We start from the raw sequence: 22,355 nt of genomic DNA, 5'->3' as shown, positions 1-22,355 counted from the left end.
TCAAGCTTCAACGCCTCAACGGCAGCCTCTTCCTCCTCATCGTCAATCACAAAGTATGGATTGTGAGCCTCGGGTTTGAACTTGTACCCAGTGAACACATAAAACGCTAGTGTCGCTAATTCCCCTGCCACCACACTAGTCCACAGATACCTATACGAGGTGATTGTTTCTAATGCATAAACCACAACCCGCGTAAAGTAGATGTAACATATAACCACAATGTAGTAGTGCCTAAAGAGAGTCAATTTCATCAAATTCACCGCAGCCTTCCCATCAGTCCGGGCAGCCTCACGAAGATTCTTAATGGACCAAACAATGGGGAACAAAACGGCACAACAACAGATTACATCGACAAGAAAGAACACTTCCTTCCAAGTCATCCAATCAATTCCATAGGGTGTGGTTTCATCAATCACAACCTGTGCAATGTTTGCTAACACTTGAAGTGGGATTAGAATCATCAACACTTTCTTCTCCCTATCATGCAAATATGGCTTCAAAAACGACCAACCCGTCCCAATCAACACGATCAAAGTGAACAGCATGATTCCCTTCAAGAAGCTGAATATGTAAAATAACACATCCCAGCCATGGGCATATCCAGTTCGTTTAATATACGATTTATCCTCAGCTTCACAGAGCAAGTTCAAGGCTTTCAAGATTACCACCAAAAGCATGAAGAAATGAATGCGGAAAGCCGTTAAACGCTTCTTCCACAACACATAAATCCATACACCAGCCAAGCCAAAATAAACGAGGGAGAAGATAAAATAAACCCTGGGTAAAATGGTCTTGCCGGCGGGGAGATAGTCACGTTTATCCCCCGATTTTCCTTCGAGATTGTACATCGCGGATCGGACGTCCATGGAGATCGCGAGCTGGGGCAGACAATTCGCAAAGATGAGACTGTACTGGCCGGCGTCGGACACGAAATAGAGCTTGTCAAAGGAGGAATTGGCGTGGAGATAATCGAATGAAAAGACGACCTTGGCGTAATCGGACTTGAGAACGCAAGTGATCTCGCCGTCATCAAGCTGCTGAAGAATCTGCATCCAGGATTCCGGGGTGCAGAGGAAGAACCCGAGTCTGGTGAGGTCCAAGTTGTGGGGGCCGTTGAAGCTAATCTTGGAAACGTTCAGTTGGAGACGGCCACGGTGGGTGAACCCGAATTCGTCGAATAGGATTACGGGTTTGTTGTCGGAGCGAACCTGCAAGAACCGGATCTCAGCGAGAGCGAGTGGCGAGAGATAGATGAAGAAGACGAGGAAGAAAAGGGGAAGAGAAGGAGGCATGGTTTTTATTCGAGAAATTGGGAGATTATGGTTCTGCAGAGGGAAGGGGAAATTGGGTTCAATGGCGGATATTCTTATAATAATCTGGTTACTGCTACGAAGATCAAGAGGAGGAGGATGATGATGATGGAGTCTGAGAAATCGAAATGAAGCAGTCTTGGTCGATGAAAAGAATCCTGGAATTTGTCCAACGCGAAGTAGGCGCGAAGGATGATGCCACGACGGCAGTTTTAAGGTAGTTAATTCTTCGCTTTCTTGTTGGCCAAAAATGGGAACTCGAAACAAAGTAAATCATATTCCTCTCCTAAGTTTGGACGTTATATCGTGGATTAGGGTACACATTGCACTGTGGATACTGGTCCAATATGACGTCGTTTTAGTTAAGTTAGTGGAAATTTGACGTGACGAATACCGTTTCGTCCGTTCAATCCCATTACAATTATTTTATTTTATTTTTTTAACACTAGTATTTTTATCCGTGCGATGCACGGAATGGATTTGTTCTAATATATTAAGAACATTTAAATCGATATACAATTATTTAAATTATCACATCAAATATTATTATTTTCAAAAAAGCGTACATCAAATATTATGTAGTGCAATTAAATATACGATTTTGATCGTTTATGTTTGTTGATGTTATCATTGCTTGAATTCGAGCAAATAATTGCTCAAGTTAATAGCTAATTTGTAGATGTAGGCTTGCGGTGCTGTAACTTTAGAGATTTTATACATCATTGTTTAAGATTTTTATAAATGGGGCAAATGTGCTTGTTCTCTAGCAATTTAGTTATAGTAAAATGTTATCCTAATTCATTTGTATAGAGGATATATTTTTGTCTAGATATATAACAATTTTGTCATTTTGGAAAAAAAAAAATCATCGATTGTATTTACACATTATTGAAAACCTCTTTGTAAACGATAGTGATAGTCGCAACACAATCTTATCCATCTTCATCTACAGCTAACACTTTCAGGCCGTCAGGATGGGTGACTCAGGAGAAAGCCACGTACAATTGTCCATGATTAAAGACTGATTTTTTTAGCAATAACCCAACGTGAGTTTGTTTTTGACACTTTGACCTTAGCTTTTGTTGATAGTCATGGCATATGCAAACATCAACGGCAATTGTTTACGCTGGAACTTGATGGGCAATCTCGTATCAGGAGGAGTGAGAGACATTCGAGTAATAAGAACTTTGGTTCCTTTATGTGTCCCGTTAACTATTCTTGCTCCGTTCATTCATCACAAAGTTGTAAGCATTCTTTTGCTCGTCGGTCCATTGTGTTACCAATGTTTCATGCTCTGTCTTCAACGATTCCTTGTCATACGCCAACTCTTCGGCTATCAACATGTTTTAACACAAACACATGCTAGTTTCACTGGAATTGGCATTTCTGGAAAGTCTTTCAGGCTCTTCCCCCACAAAGATAGCAACTTCTCCAACTCCACCATAACAAACTGTTTATTTATATGAATCCGATAACATCAACTCTTAAAAGGAAAAAAAAACAAAAAAAAAAAAAAACAAATTAGTTTATTTATAAATAATGAAAAGCAAATAATAAAATCGAATAAATAGATTGGAGTAAACTAAATATCATTGATTCAATATTGAGTAGTGACAAAAAAAAAATAGGAATAAGAATTTTAATATTGTTGTATTTTTTATATTAAATAGATTTCACAATAAAATATTTTTTATTATAATTTATATAATTGTACATCGATTCAAATATTCTTAAAATTATTGTATTTTCACACGTGCGTTGTACGAAATTGATTTGTTATAATATTTTAACAATATTGGAATCGATATACAATTATATAAATTATAACAACAAATATTATATTGTGCAATTGATTAAAGTAGTTGGATCAATTCTATTTTTTGATGTTATCATTGTTTGAATTCAAGCAGATAATTGTCCAATTATCCGTGATAAATATTTAGATAATAAAATTAAAGATAAAATTATAAACAATTATAATATTTGAACTAGAGAACACAATACACTGTGCACCCTGATCCACGATATAATTTGCCCCTAAGTTTAGATGTAAATAGAGGTGACAAAAGTCTTGAGCGTTATGCTGTGCAACCATGTGCACCATGCATGGTGCACACAGTTACAAAAACGACATCGTTTTGACGTCCGACTTTAAAAAAAAAAATATTTAAGAATTGCGTAACTACACATCCATAACTTCATAACTATACATCCAGAACTGCATAACTACACATCCATAACTTCATAACTATAAATCCAGAATTGCATAACTACACATTTATAACTTCATAACTACACATCCATAACTTCATAACTACACATCTATATAACTTCATAACTATAAATCCAGAATTGCATAACTACACATCCATAACTTCATAACTATACATTCAGAATTGCATAACTATACATCCATAACTTCATAATTATAAATCCAGAATTGCATAACTACACACCCATAACTTCATAACTATACATTCAGAATTGCATGCATAACTACACATCAATAACTTCATAACTATACATTCAGAATTGCATAACTACACATCCATAACTTCATAACTATACATTCAGAATTGCATGCATAATTATTAATTACACATTCATAACTTCATAACTATAAATCCAGAATTGCATAACTATACATCCATAATTTCATAACTATAAATCCAGAATGTGAAATTATAAAATTATGAACATATATATACGTAATTAACGGCAATCAAAAATGAATTTTTTATTTAAGTAATACGACGCTGTTTTTACATCCATGTGCATTATGCATGATGTAGACGCATAGCATAATTTGCCCAATAGTCTAGACCTAGAGCGGTCTTGTATTGGGTTTGGACTGATTTCGGACCTAAACTAATAAGGATTGAGATCGGTTGTAAGATATATTAAAACATAATATATCTATATATATACTTGAAGGAAAAATGAATACAAAAATATGAACAAAGAGTAAATAAGGACAAAACACAATGTTTTGTTTTAATGCTTTCAAACTCTTACAACTTAATTCTCAAAGCTAGAAATACAATGTTAGAGTAAATTTTAATTTTGATCTTGTAACTATTGTCTTGTTAATTGTAATTCACAATTTTTAGAATGTTAATTTAGTACCTTAACTATTCAATTTTTTATTAATTGTGGTCACTCCGTTTAAATCTCACCGAAAAATTTTAATTAGCCAATTAATCTTTAACCTAATAAGAGGAAATTTCATCTTTGTATGTGTAGTCTAAAAATGGAAAGTGACATTTGAAGTGAAAAATTGACCTTATAATTTTATTCTTTCCAAAAGGTTGAACCCCAACCCTAAAGGTCCCCACACCCCGGTCCGACAGAGCATCTAGGAAGATGTAAATCATAGTAATTCAACTGAACATGAACCACATAGGCTAGACCTTTGCTTACTGCACACAAGGAGCCCCCATCACTTTGAGAGGTTGCTCCTACACTGCCGCTGGTGAGACTCGATCCCTAATCATTCTTTCCAAACTTCACCTCTATGACCAATTCAACTTATAATTTTATGTTTGGAGTATTCGTTGAACCAAACAGTTTTTTTGGGTTGTAAGTCATTGAGTGTTGTTATTTACTTTGGATGGAGTAAAAAAGTGACCCCTAAGATGGTTATAGCATTAAGTTTATGGTGTTCAATTCAACCAAACGGTTTTTTGGAGGTTATAAGCAAATGTTATTATTTACTTTGAGGGATGAGGAAAATTCACAACTATTACCTAATAATGTGCACAGGGTAAATTTTACATTGTGACCTTACAACATGTTGGGTTCACAGAATAAGCTTGGAATGGAATGACATTCACAGGAATAGGCATATTTCGTTGTTCGGTAATGCTTTTTTGTTCTCGGGAATGAGCAATTCCGCTTGCAAGGGGAATAGCGATTCTAGAGAGGGGGAGGGAAGGGGAGGGGGTTGATATTAGGCTATTCTTGAGTTCTTAAGAATAGCCTAAATTTGTTATTTCTTATTTTACTCCTAATTAAATTTAAAATTTCTTTAAACTTTTTTTCTCCCTATCGCAACACTTCTTTATCACCCGTATGACACTTGCATATCTTTTGGGTCCAAGCTCTTTCGGATATATATATATATATTGTATAAATGTATTTATGTCTTTTAAAAACATATTCAATTTCTATTTAAATTTTAAACCAACCAAACACTATAATATACATAAGAAACATTTTATCAAGGCTTTACTAAACATTCTCTCTAGGGTTTGCTAGAGTTTCTCTCCACCCCTAGGGTTTGCTAGGTTTTCCGTACGGCTTTTCTTGATCTCTTTCCGGCGATCTTCCTGTTCTGGTTTTTACGTATCACGACCTGCTCTCCATGGCGTCGACTGCAGCAACCAATGGTATGGCACGGCTAACCGCACGGTGGGCCGATTTAGCCCTAGAAGATGAAGAAGATACGGTGTTCGACCCGGACGAGGGTGACACCGACGAACAACATGCAGTGGCCGAACGGACGTGGGGGGGGGGGGGGGGGGTTGTGGGAAAGTTCCTCACCAATAAGCTCATCAAAACGGAGTATATGCGACAAGTTATGGCTTCTATTTGGCAGCTTGTACGAGGGGTCCAGGTGTCGGAAGTCCAACCGAACCTGTTTCTTTTTGTGTTCTATCATGAAACAGGTGTGCGGTATGTGTTGGACGAGGGACCGTGGTCGTTTGATAATCACACGTTGGTATGTAGAGAGGTTCCCGATGGGGTGCTCCCGGTTGATGTGGTGCTTGACACAGTCGATCTATGGGTTCAATTGCATGATTTACCGATGGGATATACGGCCGAACCAATTCTTGAGCAGATTGGAAATTTTATTGGTACGTTTGTTGATCTGGATGACAAGTTCATTGGGGCACAATGGCTGACCTTCTACCGTATTCGTGTCTCAATGCCGATAGACAAGCCGATTAAGCAAAGAATGAAACTGCTAAAGCGAGACAAGACTACCTGCTGGGTTAATTTTAAGTATGAACGATTGCACTCGTTTTGCTTTTTTTTTTTTGCAGAATGATGAGTCACTCTTACAAGTTTTGTCTGAAGGCTAGGAATGCGGGAATACCGATTGACCAATTCCCGCACTCTGCGGATTTGCGTGTGGGAGGGACTCGGGGGCCGCGTGCAATATGCGACCCCTGGCTAGTTCCGCTCAGTGGACGACCGAAGGGGGAGCCGGCTGCTAATCAACCGGCGAGGCAGTCGGCAAACCTCGCTGATCCGAGGGCGGTAGCGACACGGGAGGCCGGGGAGGTGGTGGCTGCGGTTGCTAAGCGGCGCCGTGAGGGGGAGGGGAAGAGAGGAGATAGGCGAGAAGGGGAGGATGGTGATGTGACAATGTTTGATAGTTCAAAAAACTTGCATATGGCGGGTTCTGGATCCCAGACCCGCCCGACCCAATGAGTACGTTCAGCTGGAACTACCGTGGCTTGGGTAATCTACGGACAGTTCAGGAAGTGGTGGACATGGTGTCTCGTAAGCAACCCGACTTTGTATTTCTGATGGAGACTAAGGTGGGACGCGATCACGCTGAGCGTCTTCGTGTCAAAATTGGCTTTGAAGGTTTGTTTTATGTTGATAGCAGTGGTTTGAGTGGTGGTTTAGCATTGTTTTTGAGGAAGAATAATACGGCAAGGCTCCTCAGTTACTCAAAAAACTATGTTGATGTTGAGGTAACTATAATCGGTTTCCCGGTTTGGCGTATGACGTGTTATTATGGGTTCCCGGAACGTAACAGGCGCACTGAATCATGGGACCTCTTGAGGACATTATCAGCCAGATCAGATCTTCCATGGATCGTTGTGGGGGATTTCAATGATTTACTATTTCAGTATGAGAAGAGAGGGGGAAATCCACATCCGAATAGCCTCCTTCGCGGTTTTGGGGATGCTATTGAGGACTGTGGGCTGGCCCAGCTGCCTCTGGATGGGTATCCGTATACCTGGGAGAAGGGGAAGGGAACAGTTAATTGGATTGAGGAAAGGCTTGATAAGGTCCTGGTAACAGATGAGTGGCGCAATATGGTAACAAGGGCCATAGTGGCGAATTTGAGAACCCGAAAATCTGATCATTCGGCTATCTTTCTGGAATCCATGAATTCTTAGGGAGGAGTGGGGCTGGAAAGAGGGGTTTTTGTTTTGAGACGGCATGGTTATATGAGGAGGGGTGTAGAGGAGTGGTTGAGCAGTCATGGCACGAAGGAAGGGGGCAAGGTTTACAACACTGTATTGAATACTGTGGTAGCCGGTTAACACGATGGGGTGGAGATCGGCATCACAAGTATGGTAAACAGATTATAGATCTAAGAAAGAAACAGCAACGACTAAGGGGGTGCACTGACCCGGCCTCGCTTGCAGAGTTTCAGCGCCTAGAACAGCTTCTAAGCCGTATTGAAGCCCATGAGGATGCCTACGGGAGGCAGAGGCCCACGCAACACTGGCTCAAGGAGGCCGATGCCAACACGAAGTTCTTTCACAGGTATGCCTCTCATCGTAAAAAGAAGAATACTATTGCTAGACTAATGAATGATAATGGGGATTGGGTGGAAGGGGAGCCTATGAAAAATGTTATTTTGGAATATTTCAATCATATTTTCTGCTCTGAAAATCCGGGATCTGGGGAGAGTTTCTTCGAAGGGATTGTCCCGCAGGTCACTCAGGCACAGAATGAATTGTTATTACGGCCTTTTGAATTAGATGAGGTTAAAACGGCACTGTTTGCAATGTTTCCTGACAAGGCACCGGGCCCGGATGGAATGAATTCGGGCTTCTATCAGCATTTTTGGGATGTGGTAGGGGGGATGTCGCGAGTTTTGTCATAGGCTGTCTTGACTCTCGCAATTTACCACCTGGTTTGAATAGCACGGATGTTGTTTTGATCCCAAAGAAAAAGACTCCTGAACTAGTAACTAACTTGCGCCCTATAGCTCTCAGTAATGTGGTCTATAGGATTATGGAAAAGATGATAACGAATAGAATGAAGCCGCTAATGGAAGGAATAATATCGGAGTCGCAGAGTGCCTTTATCCCAGATAGACTAATAACTGATAATATTTTAGTAGCAGCGGAAGTGGGTCATTTTTTGAACAGAAAACAGTGTGGTACGGCGGGGTGGAGTGCTCTGAAGCTAGATATGGCAACGGCCTATGACCGGATGGAGTGGTCCTTCCTGAAAAGCATGATGTTGGCTTTGGGTTTTGATGTTAGATGGGTGGAGCTGATCATGAAATGTGTAACTACAGTCTCGTATAATTTATTGGTGAATGGCTCTCGGAGTGACCCCATTATACCCACGCGTGGTTTAAGACAGGGGGACCCATTATCCCCATACCTTTTTTATTATTTGTTGCAGAGGGTCTTTCTTTATTATTGCAGCAGGCGCACAATAAGGGGTTGATCCATGGTTGCAGAGTAGCAAGAGGTGCTCCCCCAATCTCTTATTTGTTTTTCGCTGATGATAGTCTTCTATTTTTTAAAGCTAATGTGGAGGAGGCTAATGAGATAAAGAGAGCCTATCAGTCTATGAGGATTTATCTGGGCAAGTGGTTAATTACCACAAGTCAAGCATATGTTATAGCAGAAACACGAGTAACGCAAGTAAGGAAGTTATGGCGCAAGTTTTGGGAGTAGGGCAGGCTCCTAATTTTGGCAAGTATTTGGGACTTCCCTCGTTTGTTGGAAGGAACAAAAAGGCAGCTTTCTCATATATTAAGGATAAAATCCGGCAAAGAATTGGGTCATGGAACAAGAGGTTATTATCGCAGGCAAGAAAAGAAATTTTATTGAAAAGTGTAGCACAATCCATGCCTACCTTCTCAATGAGTGTCTTTCTGCTGCCAATGTCTGTGTGTACAGCGATTGAAAGGACAATGAATCGTTACTGGTGGGGCTCTGGAACTGATAGGCGGATACATTGGAAGGCATGGGATAAACTGTGTGTCCCTAAGAAATATGGAGGATTGGGTTTTAAGGATTTGCGTGCTTTTAACCTAGCTATGTTAGAGAAGCAGGCATGGCGAATGCTTACTAAACCTGAGTCCCTGGTGGCTCGTGTATATAAAGCCCGGTATTATGCCAAAGGTTCATTTTTTGATGCTTGGGTCCCATGCTACGGTACAGGCCGTACCACCCCGGAGACTTTGTCGGACCGACGCCGGTTTTATGCACGACACAGGCAAGGCCACAGTTGGGGCAATTCTCCTCGACATGAATGGAGGGTATGTCTCGGCCTTCAGTGCGCCTCTCCCGGACTGTTTTTCACCTCTTATCGCCGAGGCGTTGGCATGCAAGGAAGCCTTGTCATGGTTAAATGATCGAGGGGAACAGAATATCGAGGTATATACAGATTGTTTGACGCTACAGCGCTATCTTACTACGCCACCTACTGCGTTTCGCTCTTACGTCGGCTATGCCATTGACAGCTGCAGAGCAGCTGTGACTTTTTTTCAGTCTTGTTCATTTAATTTTATTACTAGACTAGATAATTATTTAGCTCATGCTTTAGCTACTTCGACTTATCAGCAAACTGCTCCTATGTACTGGGATCTTCTCCCACCTGACATTATTTCGGCATATTTCTAATGAAGCACCACATATATTTTTCAAAAAAAAAAAAAACACTATAATATAACTCTTAAAATCTATTTTATTTTTTAACGAATCAAACAATAAAATACAATTTTTGTTTTATTTCTTCCTTATTCCATTTTTTATGAAATAATATTTTTATTCCCTCAAAATTCATTCGCTGACCAAACGTGTTGTACATGGCTTAGTTGAAAAAGAATCACAATTTATTTTGGATCCAATGAAAATTTGAGTTATGATCACATTTGGGATGTTCAACCAAACGGTTTTATTGAGGCGATGAATTAGTCCAATTGTACCAAATGCCCTCCCAAAAGGGCTAATAAGTATACTCCGTATAGTACGTTAAAATCAATGTACGTGCAATGACCATTTTTTCACGCCTCTAATAACGTTGTTGTTTTCAAATGAAACATGCATGAGTCGAAATATTTACAATTGTTATACCATAGATCAGAATTCATATTATATTATTTATCTTTGTTAAAAAAATATATGTATGTAATTAACACATTTTGTATCTACCGTTAACAATTTTTATACATGTAAAAATAAATTAAAGGTACATTACATGATAATTATAAACACATAAATTGTTAATTGCATATATAAATATATATATATATATATATATATATATATATATATATATATATATATATAATATGTTAACTGTAGACACATAAGATTTGTTTTTAGATATAAAAATAATTAACTGTAAGTACAAAATGTGTCAACTGCGAGTATAAAATTTAAAGATTATTTTTGAACCACGATACAAAATACAGATAAAGCCTGATTCATGGTATAATTATTATAGGCGGGTTCAGGACCCCGTCAAACAAACAAACAGGCTTTCAACTTTTTGTTTGCTTTGAGCCTTTGTTTACTTTTCGTTTTACCAAATGAATTTTAAGAAAATAAAAATTATTTTATATATAAAATAAATAGATAAGAAACAAAATAAGAATTTCATTTCATTTTATTTTCTTAATTTTTTTTTGAATTAATAAATTTCATTTTATAGTGTATGGTTAGATAACTCGGGGTGGCAGCTCAAGTGGCAAATTAAATGAGTTCTCTTTGTGAGGGAGAATTCCGGGATAACCTGAGTTTGATTCTCACAAGGGACGATTCCTCTGGGCCAGCTCCCATGGCCTCCCCGTTCAAATGCTGACTGGGAGAAGGAGAGGGGACAGCTGACTAAGAGAAGGATGGATGAGTCCCCACTCAACCTCACCCTCCCGGTTCAAATGCTGACTAGGAGAAGGATGGATGAGTCCTTCCACACCTCACCCTCCTGAGGATGGATGAGTCCTTTCACCCTCCAAGTTCAAATGCTGACGGGGCAACCTCACCCTCCCGGTTCAAATGCTGACTAGGAGATGGATGGATGAGTCCTTTAGTCCTTCCACTCAACCTCACCCTCCCGGTTCAAATGCTGACTAGGAGATGGATGGATGAGTCCTTACACTCAACCTCACCCTCCTTCTCGATTCAAATGCTGACGGGGACAGCTGACTAGGAGAAGGATGAATGATTCCTTCCACTCAACCTCACCCTCCCGGTTCAAATGCTGACTAGGAGAAGGATGGATGAGTCCTTCAATTCCACTCAACCTCACCCTCCCGGTTCAAATAATGTTAATGTTAGTGTTGCTGTTGGGCAAATTTTACTGTGGACCATGGTCTATGTAGTAGTGTAAACTATAAAGTATGTATCTTTTTAATTACACTCCAGTTTCATTTGACAATATTTATATCTTTTTAATGTTTTTTAAGTTGTGTGATATTCGATTTGGAACTTTTAAAGAGTCTTTTAAAGTTGGGCAATATTCAATTTAGACTATAACGAGTCTTTAAAAATTGAATAGTGTTCGATTAAGATTTTTTTTGTTTTTTTTTTTGTTTTTTTTTTTGTTTTTTGTTTTTTTTTGTTTTTTTTTGTTTTGTTTGTTTGTTTGTTTGTTTTTTGTTTTTTTTTTGTTTTTGTTTTTCTTTTTTAAAGTTTATTGGTATTTAAAAATTTATAATACCTTCCACTCAACCTCACCCTCCCGGTTCAAATGCTGACTAGGAGAAGGATGGATGAGTCCTTCAATTCCACTCAACCTCACCCTCCCGGTTCAAATAATGTTAATGTTAGTGTTGCTGTTGGGCAAATTTTACTGTGGACCATGGTCTATGTAGTAGTGTGAACTATAAAGTATGTATCTTTTTAATTACACTCCAGTTTCATTTGACAATATTTATATCTTTTTAATGTTTTTTAAGTTGTGTGATATTCGATTTGGAACTTTTAAAGAGTCTTTTAAAGTTGGGCAATATTCAATTTAGACTATAACGAGTCTTTAAAAATTGAATAGTGTTCGATTAAGATTTTTTTTTGTTTTTTTTTTTGTTTTTTTTTTGTTTTTTGTTTTTTTTTTTTTGTTTTTTTTTGTTTTGTTTGTTTGTTTGTTTGTTTTTTGTTTTTTTGTTTTTGTTTTTCTTTTTTAAAGTTTATTAGTATTTAAAAATTTATAAACTTTTTTAAATTAGTGAAAGATTATAAAGATGTATTCAACTTAGAGTACAGTTTTAATGACTTCTATAAATAAAAAAGTATGTAGAAGTGAATAAAAATTTCTAAATATTTGTGCTATAAAATTTTATAAACTCTTACAAAGTTATGAAAAGATGATATGAAAGTCATTTATTAAAATCTATTAAAATCGGCAAATTATGTTGTGCATCCGTATGCACCATGCATGGTGCATACGGATGCAAAAACGACGTCGTTTTAATAAAACGTGCGTCTCCCCTTAAAAAAAAAAAATCAGGTTCGATTCCCAGCAATAACATATGAACTAAAATTCCATAATCGGTGAACTATAATTCCATAATCGATGAACTATAATTCCATAATCTAATCTATGAACTAAAAATTCCAGAATGAATGAACTAAAATTCCATAATCTATAAACTAAAATTTCAGAATCGATGAACTACAATTCCATAATTGATGAACTATAATTCCATAATCAATGAACTATATTTCCATAATCTATGAACTAAAATTCTATAATGAATGAACAATATAATGTTGTTGCTGGGAATCGAACCTGAATTTTTTTTAAAGGGGAGACGCGCGTTTTTTAATAAAACGACGTCGTTTTGGCATCCGTATGCACCATGCATGGTGCATACAGATGCACAACATAACGATTGATTAAAATCCATATTTTAAATATCTTTAAAAGTATACAAAATTAATGATCCAATAAACCCCGGCCTTTTAGTTTGATATTAGGCAAATTATGATATGATGTGGACCTGGGTCTACCTTGCAAGGTGGACCCATGTTCAAAATGCGTGTATGGAATAATGGTGTCGTTAGTGACACCGTTTCCTCAACTCAACTAATGATATATATATATATATATATATATATATATATATATATATATATATATATATATATATATATATATTGAATATAGAGTTCAAAAATTGTGAATATAGAGTTAAAAAATTATGAATATATATTCAAAATATATTGTTGAATATAGAGTTCTGTAATTGTGAATATAGAGTTCTGTAATTGTGCATATAGAGTTATGAAATTGTGCATATAGAGTTCTGTAATTGTGAATATAGAGTTCTGCAATTGTGAATATTGAGTTATGTAATTTTGTATATTGAGATCTAAAATTGCGAATATTCAATTCAAAAATTATGAATATAGAGGAACGAATTCTGAAGACAAACGACAAGTTAAACAGCAAGGAAAGAAGCAATTTTTTTATTTTTATTTTTTAAAAATCAGATGACGTCATTTTGAAGTAAAATAACGCTGTTTTAGACTCGAGTCCACCTTGCAAGGTGGACACGGGTCCATGGCATAACAATTATTGATATTAGTTGACTGACAGGAAAAAAAAAAAAAAAAAAACTTAAATCGTAGCGACGAGCGAGGCGACCGTGACTCTATGCTAACCTCTATGTCACGATTTGGTTATAGTAAGTTATTTCCCATTCAATACGATATGCCAGTCGAAATTGGAATAACTTAAATATCTAGAAGCGACCTTACTATATATCATTCTAACCGTTTGATTATTATAGTTGACTTTATGCATTTGCATCTCAATCAACTTCTCAACCGCCCCGCCTGCCATCTATATAATGCCTTCATGCATGTCTAATAAGCTCACAGTAGCATCCCATAATAAAGACGTACTCACGTAAATTACAGTAAAGTGTTCCAAAATGCATGTTTTATGCACTAATACCCTCTTCTTCTTCTTCCTCCTCACCGTAACTTGTTCTGCCTTCACTTCCCAAGATTACTCTGATGCCCTTGAGAACTCCATTCTCTTCTTCGAGGGGCAGAGGTCTGGCAAATTGCCTGCAGATCAACGTCTTAACTGGCGTGGTGACTCTGCTTTGTCCGATGGCTCCGCTGACAATGTAGTATATATGTATTTCCATTATATTCCAAATTATTTAATAACTTTCTGTAATATATATAATTTGTTTGTTCAGGTTGACCTGGTAGGAGGATACTATGATGCAGGAGACAACATTAAATTTGGGCTGCCAATGGCCTTCACAACCACTCTCTTAGCCTGGAGTGTGATTGAGTTTGGACGTGACGGCTCCATGCATAATCAACTTGAGAATGCCAAAGCCGCCATTCGTTGGAGCTCAGATTATCTGCTCAAAGCCGCCACAGCCTCCCCCGAGACTCTATACGTCCAAGTGAGTAACATAAGCATATATGCATGCGAGTAATAAAATGCTTATCACTTGGTCAAAAGTATACTTTTGACCGCTCTAGCTAGTCTTAACTGTTTTTGGTAGCTCTGATATCACTCGCCCAGAGCTATAGCTAGTAGCGAAGACGCAATTTTATTTCCTTATCCCGACACACATTTTCGAGAGCTAGCTAGGATACTTAAACTTGACCCTTTAATTTACTCAGTCTCTGGCGTGCTAGATTTCGCCCTTACTCGCCTCCGCCCAACAAAATGTCCTCAGTATCTATCATATCTTTTAATTTAATAAGAAACGATATCCATGAAAGTGCAGGTAGGTGACCCGAACGATGACCACAACTGCTGGGAGAGAGCGGAGGACATGGACACACAGCGCAGTGTTTACAAAGTGACCCCTCAAAATCCAGGCTCTGATGTTGCATCAGAGACGGCTGCTGCGTTGGCTGCTGCCTCTATCGTCTTCAGAGATTCCGACCCTGCTTACTCCTCTCAATTATTCACTACTGCTACCAAAGTAACAATTTAAGCTTAGCTTGGGTTTCAACACAATCAAATTAAGCTTATATATACATACATACACTCGTGAATTTAATGCATATATATATATATATATATATATATATATATATATATATTTGCAGGTATTTGATTTTGCAGACAAATATAGGGGTGCTTACAGCGACTCCCTTAGCTCTGTCGTCTGCCCCTTCTACTGCTCAACCGGATACCGTGTAATAAGTTTTATTTAATTTGCTTAATAATTTATACTTTAGAGCATTATATTCTATATATTATTAACTGCGCTGCTTTAATTAATTAATTTGTGTTTGAAGGATGAGCTTCTGTGGGGAGCAGCCTGGCTTTATAAAGCTTCAGAGAACTCCTTGTATCAAGATTACATCCAATCAAATGGTCAAACGTTGGGTGCAACCGAAGATGTGTATTCCTTGAGTTGGGACGACAAGCGTCCCGGAACCAAGATTCTTCTTTCTCAGGTTTTAATTTTACTGAAAAATATTACAAAAATGTTTCAATTGCACTGATGGATATATTGGACCCGGAACGAACCGACCTGGAGAGACGGACCCGAGGCGCCTCGGCCCAACACCTTGAGCCGTAGCCGGGTCGGCCCAGGACGAACTCGGCTCGGTACACCCGAGCTCGTCACCATGGACCCGGCTACTGCCGAGCCGAGCCGGTCCATGGTGGACTCGGCTAGCCCGAGCTCGGCCATGCCGAGTCGCCCTACTTTGGACCCGGTCCCGGAGGGGACGCGGTCAAAGCGGGCCGATCTAACCACCCCCGGTTCTAGGGGTGCGGTTGGGGGTTGAGCTGGTATAAAAAGCTCCCTCCTTGTCCTAACAAAGGACCCCGGATCATTATACAACACACTTATTCCTGAATTACTATCTTCTAGCATTATTGTCCTAATCGAGCCTTGTAATAGCTTATTAGCGACAATTAATACAATATACGGTCCCTACGACCTACGGTCCCCGCGACCTTATTATATCCCTGCGTCATATTATTTATTTCGTACGTATTCTTATCCGGATTCGTTGATTCGGGTCTACCTCGGGTCAATTAATTCCATCATGCACATTTTTAAGTTCAGTGATCTAATTGCACAAAAGTAAGAAGTTCGGTGACTTATTTAACATTGTTTCTTTAATTAAATAAAGAACTAATCTATGCATATATGTATCGGACGTAACAGATGTTCTTGGAGAAGAAAACACAAGGATTTGAGCTATACAAAGAACACTCAGACAACTACATCTGCGGCATCATTCAGGACTCCCCTATGGTCCAAGTTCAATACACCCCAGGAGGACTTCTGTTCATACGAGATGGGAGCAACCTCCAATACGTCACGTCCACATCTTTTCTCCTCTTAACCTACGCCAAGTACCTGAGCTCAAGCGGCCAAGTCGTCAACTGTGGGGCGTCAACGATCACTGCAGACAAGCTGATTGCCTTAGCAAAGAGGCAAGTGGACTACATATTAGGGGACAATCCGACAGGAATGTCGTACATGGTGGGATACGGGCAGAGGTATCCGCAGCATTTGCACCATAGAGGGGCTTCCATGCCGTCGATGAAGGTTCACCCTACACCCATTGGCTGCAAGGATGGATTCCAGTACCTAAGCTCCGGTTCGGCTGATCCAAACATTCTTTCCGGAGCCGTCGTAGGTGGTCCGGACAATATGGACAATTTCGAAGATAATTGGAATAACTATAAGCAATCAGAACCTACTACCTACATCAATGCTCCGTTTGTCGGGGCTCTGGCTTTCTTTTCTGCTAATGCTTAGGCCATATATATATATATATATATATATATATATATATATATATATATATATATATATATATATATATATATATATATATATATATATATATATATCTATAGCTTCCACTTTTGTTGTTTTAATTTTGTAGATTGGTCTGAATTAAATCCGGGAAGGATTTGATTTGGAAGTACGTATATGCATGTAACGAATATTGTACTACTAAGTGCAATGAAGAAGTGCTATATTTAACGTAAGAAAGCTATGGGAAAGGAAAATGAGATCCCTAGCTCTATTTTGAGCATTATCCCCACTCTACAGCTGCTGAGATTCAAACCTTGATCTATTCTCCCAAATACGACCTACTAAACCAGTAAGCTAAGTATGTGTGGGCCAGTGGATTCAATCCACCTATTATTATAAGCGTCTATAGTTTTGATAACCTAATTATTGATATAGGAGTGTTTGGTAAATATTTGTGAACTTATTGGATTAGTGAATTTGACTAGTTGATAACATTAACTGATTGTAGAAAAGTGTTTGGTAAATTAACTGTTAGCTGATAGCTGATTATATACAAAATGACTTTCTCAAAAGGCGGATAAAAAAAGTTACTTTGAACAGCTTTTTGAATTTTAGCATTTTGGAGTAATAAGTTGTTACAAAAAGCTAAATAATCAATCATATTGATTGTTTAACCAAATCAAACAGCTAATAGTGATCATATAAGTCAAAATTAACTGATAAGCTGACTAGGTTACCAATCAGGGCCATAGTGATGTTTTCTCCTCCCTAAAAATGGAACCATTTTAGTGACAATTAATTTCAAGTAACTTAATTTTTTTAGAACAAAACTTGTAAACTCACCCCAATCTTTAAATTACCTCGCATATTTCCCTTCTCTTTACATTGTTAAGGGAAATTAAATTTTGCATTCAATTTATTTGTGTTGAAGTCATAGATTTTGAGAAAAATTATTATTTTTTTAATCTCAATGTCACATTAGTGGAATGAATCATGTGTATTTTAAAAAAAATATTATTGGAAGGAAATATGAGGGAAAGAAAATTGAAGTGAATTTACAAGTTTAGCCTTAAAATTTAGATTTAAAAATTGTCCATTTTTAATTGTTTCATTTTGATGAAGAGGTATGAGAAAAGAGGAGGGAATCCATACCCGAATCACCTCTTACGAGGCTTTGGGGAAACCCTAGATGGTTGTGGCTTGATACAGTTGCCTATGAGGGGCCATCAGTTTACCTGGGAGAAAAGTAGAGGGACGGACAATTGGATTGAGGAGAGACTGGACAAAGTTTTAGCCACAACTGACTGGTGTGGACTAAACAATCATGTGGACGTGGAAAACATCATAGCCCGACCTTCGGATCACTCGGCCCTCTTTCTTAGTATGGATGTGCCGAGCAACCGTGGGGGAAGAGTTGCAAGGAGGTTTAGATTTGAGATGGCATGGCTCCAAGATGAGGGGTGTAGGGAGGTGGTGACTACGGCATGGCAGGGAGGGAGGATTGAGGGGTTGCTGAATTGTCAGCAGCGGTGTGGGGAGAGGTTGATGAGGTGGGGTGGAGAGAAATTTCATAAGTTTGGAGAGCGTATTGGGCGGTTGAAAAAGAGGCAGGAGCTTATTAGAAATAGGAGGGACCCGGCCGCGTTGGCCGAGTTTCACCAGATTGATGTGCTCTTAACCAGGCTGGAGGCGCAAGAGGATGTGTTCTGGAGACAGCGTGCGAAGCAGCACTGGCTCCGCGGTGCAGATGCGAATACGAGATTCTATCACAGGTATGCTTCTGCTCGTAAAAAAAAAAAGAATACTGTGAATAGAATTTTAAATAATGATGGCATGTGGGTGGAAGGGAATGATATGTGCTCTGTTATCCTTGACTATTTCCGACAAATTTTTACAACTGAGAGTACTGTTTTTGATGATGCTATGATTGAAAATTTTGTCCCGCGAGTAACGCATGCTTAGAATGAATCTTTATTGCGTCCGTTTGGACCAGAGGATGTGAAGGAGGCAATATATTCCATGTATCCTGACAAAGCGCCGGGCCCGGATGGAATAAATCCAGGCTTTTACCAGCACTTCTGGGATGTAGTAGGGGGGATGTGTCTGAATTTATAATAACCTGTTTGAATACAGGCAATCTTCCTGATGGCATAAATGATACGAATATTGTTTTAATCCCGAAAAAGAATGTGCCGGAAAGGGTGGCTGATATGAGATCGATCGCTCTTAGTAATGTTATTTACAGGATAATGGCTAAGATGATAACGAATAGGATGAAACCACTTATGGGGAGTCTAATCTCAGAGTCTCAAAGTGCGTTTATCCCGGGACGCCTGATCACAGATAATATTCTTGTTGCAGCAGAAGTGGGGCATTATTTGAATAGGAAGCAATGTGGGCAAACAGGATGGAGTGCATTAAAACGTGACATGTCAAAGGCTTATGACAGGATGGAGTGGTCGTTTCTGCAGAGAATGTTGGGTGCTATTGGGTTCGATTAGCTCTGGGTTACCCTTATTATGCATTGTGTCACGACTGTGAGATATACGATTATGGTAAATGGGGTGGCTGGTGGGCAGATAGTACCTACGCGTGGCCTCAGGCAAGGGGATCCTCTATCTCCCTATTTGTTCATTATTTGTGCAGAGGGGCTTTCCATGCTGTTACAGAAAGCACAGTTAGATAGGGCAATTCATGGCTGTAGAGTGGCACGAGGGGCACCCGCGGTGTCCCATCTATTTTTTGCAGATGATAGCCTACTGTTTTTCAAAGCTAATATTGAGGAAGCGGGTGTAATTAAACAGTGCTTACACCAATATGAAAAATTGTCTGGCCAAAAAGTGAATTATGACAAGTCCAGTATATGTTTTAGTAGAAACACTCATGGAGAAATAAGGGGGGAGGTGGCGGCGTGTTTAGGGGTGAGTCAGGCGGCTAATTTTGGAAAATATTTGGGTCTCCCATCGTTTGTAGGCAGAAATAAGAGAGCTATTTTTTCCTATGTAGAGGACAAGATCAGGCAAAGAATTGGTTCCTGGAGTAAAAAGTTACTTTCTCAGGTTGGTAAGGAAGTACTCTTGAAAAGTGTGGCACAATCTATGCCAACCTTTTCTATGAGTGTTTTTTTGTTACCTGAGACAGTTTGCACATCAATTGAGAGGGTCATGAACAGATATTGGTGGGGTTCTGGAACAGATAGGAAGATACATTGGAAAGCTTGGGATAAATTATGCGTCCCTAAAAAGTATGGGGGACTGGGATTTAAAGATCTACGGGCTTTTAATTTGGCAATGCTGGGTAAACAGGCATGTCGATTTCTCACAAACCCCGACACTTTGGCGGCAAGAATATATAAAGCCAGGTATTATCCGAATACATCTTTTGTTGATGCCACCATAGGGAATTGCCCAAGTTTTTGCTGGAGAAGTATAATGACTGCACACGGAATGGTTTGTTCGGGGGTAAGGAGGCGTGTAGGGAATGGACAAAAAACATTGATATGGGGGCATCCCTGGTTACCAGATAATCCCAGTCCGTTGATCCAAACAATAATGCCCCAGGAATTACGACATGCCCATGTAGCAGGTTTGATTGACCAACAAACTAATACCTGGGATCCGCATATTCTGACTGACTTATTTATTCCTGAGGATGTCACACGTATTTTAATGATCCCTGTTAGCTCGGAATATGAAGACACGTGGTATTGGAAGGGTGAGATGAATGGAATATATTCAGTTAAAAATGCCTATAGACAGATTAAGGGGGATTATGAGCATAGCCCAGGTGATTTTGATAAATGGGTTACTATGTGGAAATTGAAAGTGTCACCCAAATGGAAAACCTTCCTGTGGAGAGCAGTCTGTGGAATCCTCCCTACTACAGACAATCTAATAATGCGACGAGTTGAGATTGACCCGCTTTGCCCAATGTGCCAAGGGACGCAAGAAAATGTCATGCATACATTACTCTTGTGTGATTATTCTAAATTAGTATGGTGTTTATTGGGGTTGCCTGTAACTAATATACTTACTAATTCATTGTCGACATGGCTTATGGGAATTTTTACTGTCTTGACAGAGGAACAGTGTGGTCTAGCAGTGGCTATATTGTATGCTATCTGGAGTGCCCGCAATACGGCAGTATGGGACCAGGCTCTCCCAAGACCGAGTCGCACTTGGAACCGAGCGGTGGCGGCCATGCAAGCATATCGACGAGTGCAACCCACGGCGGCTACACCGGCACCTACTGCCGTGACCGATCAGGCTGGCGGCAGTGTTCCGCGCTGCTACGTCGATGCGGGGTTCAGGCCGGGTACTGGGGAAGGCGTCGTACGGTGTGGTTCTCATCTCGCACCATGGCTCGTTTGTTGCGGCAGCAAATGGACGGCTCGCTGGGGCATTCTCACCTACTATGGCCGAAGCACTGGCCTGTAAGGAGGCGCTTTCTTGGCTTAAGGATCGGGGTATCGTGGAAGTGGACATTCTGACGGATTGCATGGACTTACAAAATATTATGCGCTCAAGCCACGCGGCTAACTACTCCTACCTTGGGATCGTTGTGGACCAGTGTAGGACAGCTATATCATTATTTACGAGATGTTCTTTAAGTTACATTTCTAGAAATTTAAATTTACATGCTCATACTTTAGCTTCTCTAGCTTTCGATCAGGACCAAGCTATGTATTGGGACTCTGTCCCTCCTGACTCTATCATTCAGTTTATTCATTAATATACCGCATGAAAATTTTTCAAAAAAATTTTGATGAAGAGGAAAAAATGTAACTAAACTAAGACTTGGAAAAAAAAAAAAAAAAAAAAAAAAACTAAGACTTGGAAGACCAATACAAGATGCACATATGAATAGAGGAATGAGTTCACTATCTATACGCCTATAATTGCGGGATCAATGCATCCCATTTTCCCTACTATAAATGAAAATTATATTTGCTTTTATACATTTGTTGAAACAATGAAACTTTTAAATAAAATAATTTAATAATGTTAAAAATGATTATTCATATATTTTGTGCAAATTTCAATATCAACATTCGTGTTGTTTGAGTAAGTTCTATTTTGAAAGAGTCACGAATTGAAAAGAAAAAAAAAAAAAAAAACCCACGAAACTAGTGAGCTTTGGAAGAGATAAATTTATGAATTTTATTGTAGTAATTAAAAGTCTGGTGATGTTTTTTTTTTTTTTTTTTTTTTTTTTTTTTTTTTTTGCATTTGTATTATAATGGTTTGTTCAGAACTTTATTTAGGTTATATATTGTGAATTTTCATATTAACTTTATCATATTTCTGTATAGTTCGTATAAGGATACTTGCTAGTACATAAGTACATAT

General features: G+C 38.8%; 2 protein-coding genes and 1 pseudogene across 2 annotated transcripts; 2 read left to right on the top strand and 1 right to left on the bottom strand.

The window, feature by feature from the left end:
* Positions 1-6: 6 nt before the first annotated feature.
* LOC109179932 (protein GPR107-like) lies at positions 7-1,563 on the bottom strand (the record flags this gene model as incomplete). Its single annotated transcript, XM_019329410.1, has 1 exon — positions 7-1,563. A coding segment is annotated over exon 1 (1,286 nt), but the record flags the coding sequence as incomplete, so codon positions are not given.
* Positions 1,564-6,742: 5,179 nt separating this feature from the next.
* On the top strand, positions 6,743-9,922 carry LOC109179943. Its single transcript, XM_019329421.1, has 8 exons — positions 6,743-7,366; positions 7,448-7,567; positions 7,636-7,820; positions 8,138-8,573; positions 8,717-8,879; positions 9,197-9,351; positions 9,461-9,775; positions 9,863-9,922. Exons 1-8 carry the CDS (start codon positions 6,743-6,745, stop codon positions 9,920-9,922), a joined length of 2,058 nt encoding a protein of 685 aa, XP_019184966.1.
* A 4,256-nt stretch (positions 9,923-14,178) lies between these two features.
* Positions 14,179-19,508, top strand: LOC109179942 (annotated as a pseudogene).
* The last annotated feature ends 2,847 nt before the right edge of the window (positions 19,509-22,355 follow it).

The sequence above is a fragment of the Ipomoea nil genome, unplaced genomic scaffold (genome assembly GCF_001879475.1).
Source record: "Ipomoea nil cultivar Tokyo-kokei standard unplaced genomic scaffold, Asagao_1.1 scaffold0981, whole genome shotgun sequence".
Classification (NCBI taxonomy): domain Eukaryota; kingdom Viridiplantae; phylum Streptophyta; class Magnoliopsida; order Solanales; family Convolvulaceae; genus Ipomoea; species Ipomoea nil.
Note: the sequence above shows the minus strand (reverse complement) of the source record. Positions and strands in the feature narration are given on the sequence as shown.

What these genes read in the sequence shown, in the direction of transcription:
- LOC109179943 (XM_019329421.1), top strand. Translation starts at nt 6,743, where the DNA reads ATGAGTACGTTCAGCTGGAACTACCGTGGCTTGGGTAATCTACGGACA. An exon ending in GGGGCAAGGTTTACAACACT is followed by an intron (nt 7,568 to 7,635) that starts GTATTGAATACT and finishes TATGGTAAACAG; the next exon opens with ATTATAGATCTAAGAAAGAA. An exon ending in TGGAGCTGATCATGAAATGT is followed by an intron (nt 8,574 to 8,716) that starts GTAACTACAGTC and finishes TTATTATTGCAG; the next exon opens with CAGGCGCACAATAAGGGGTT.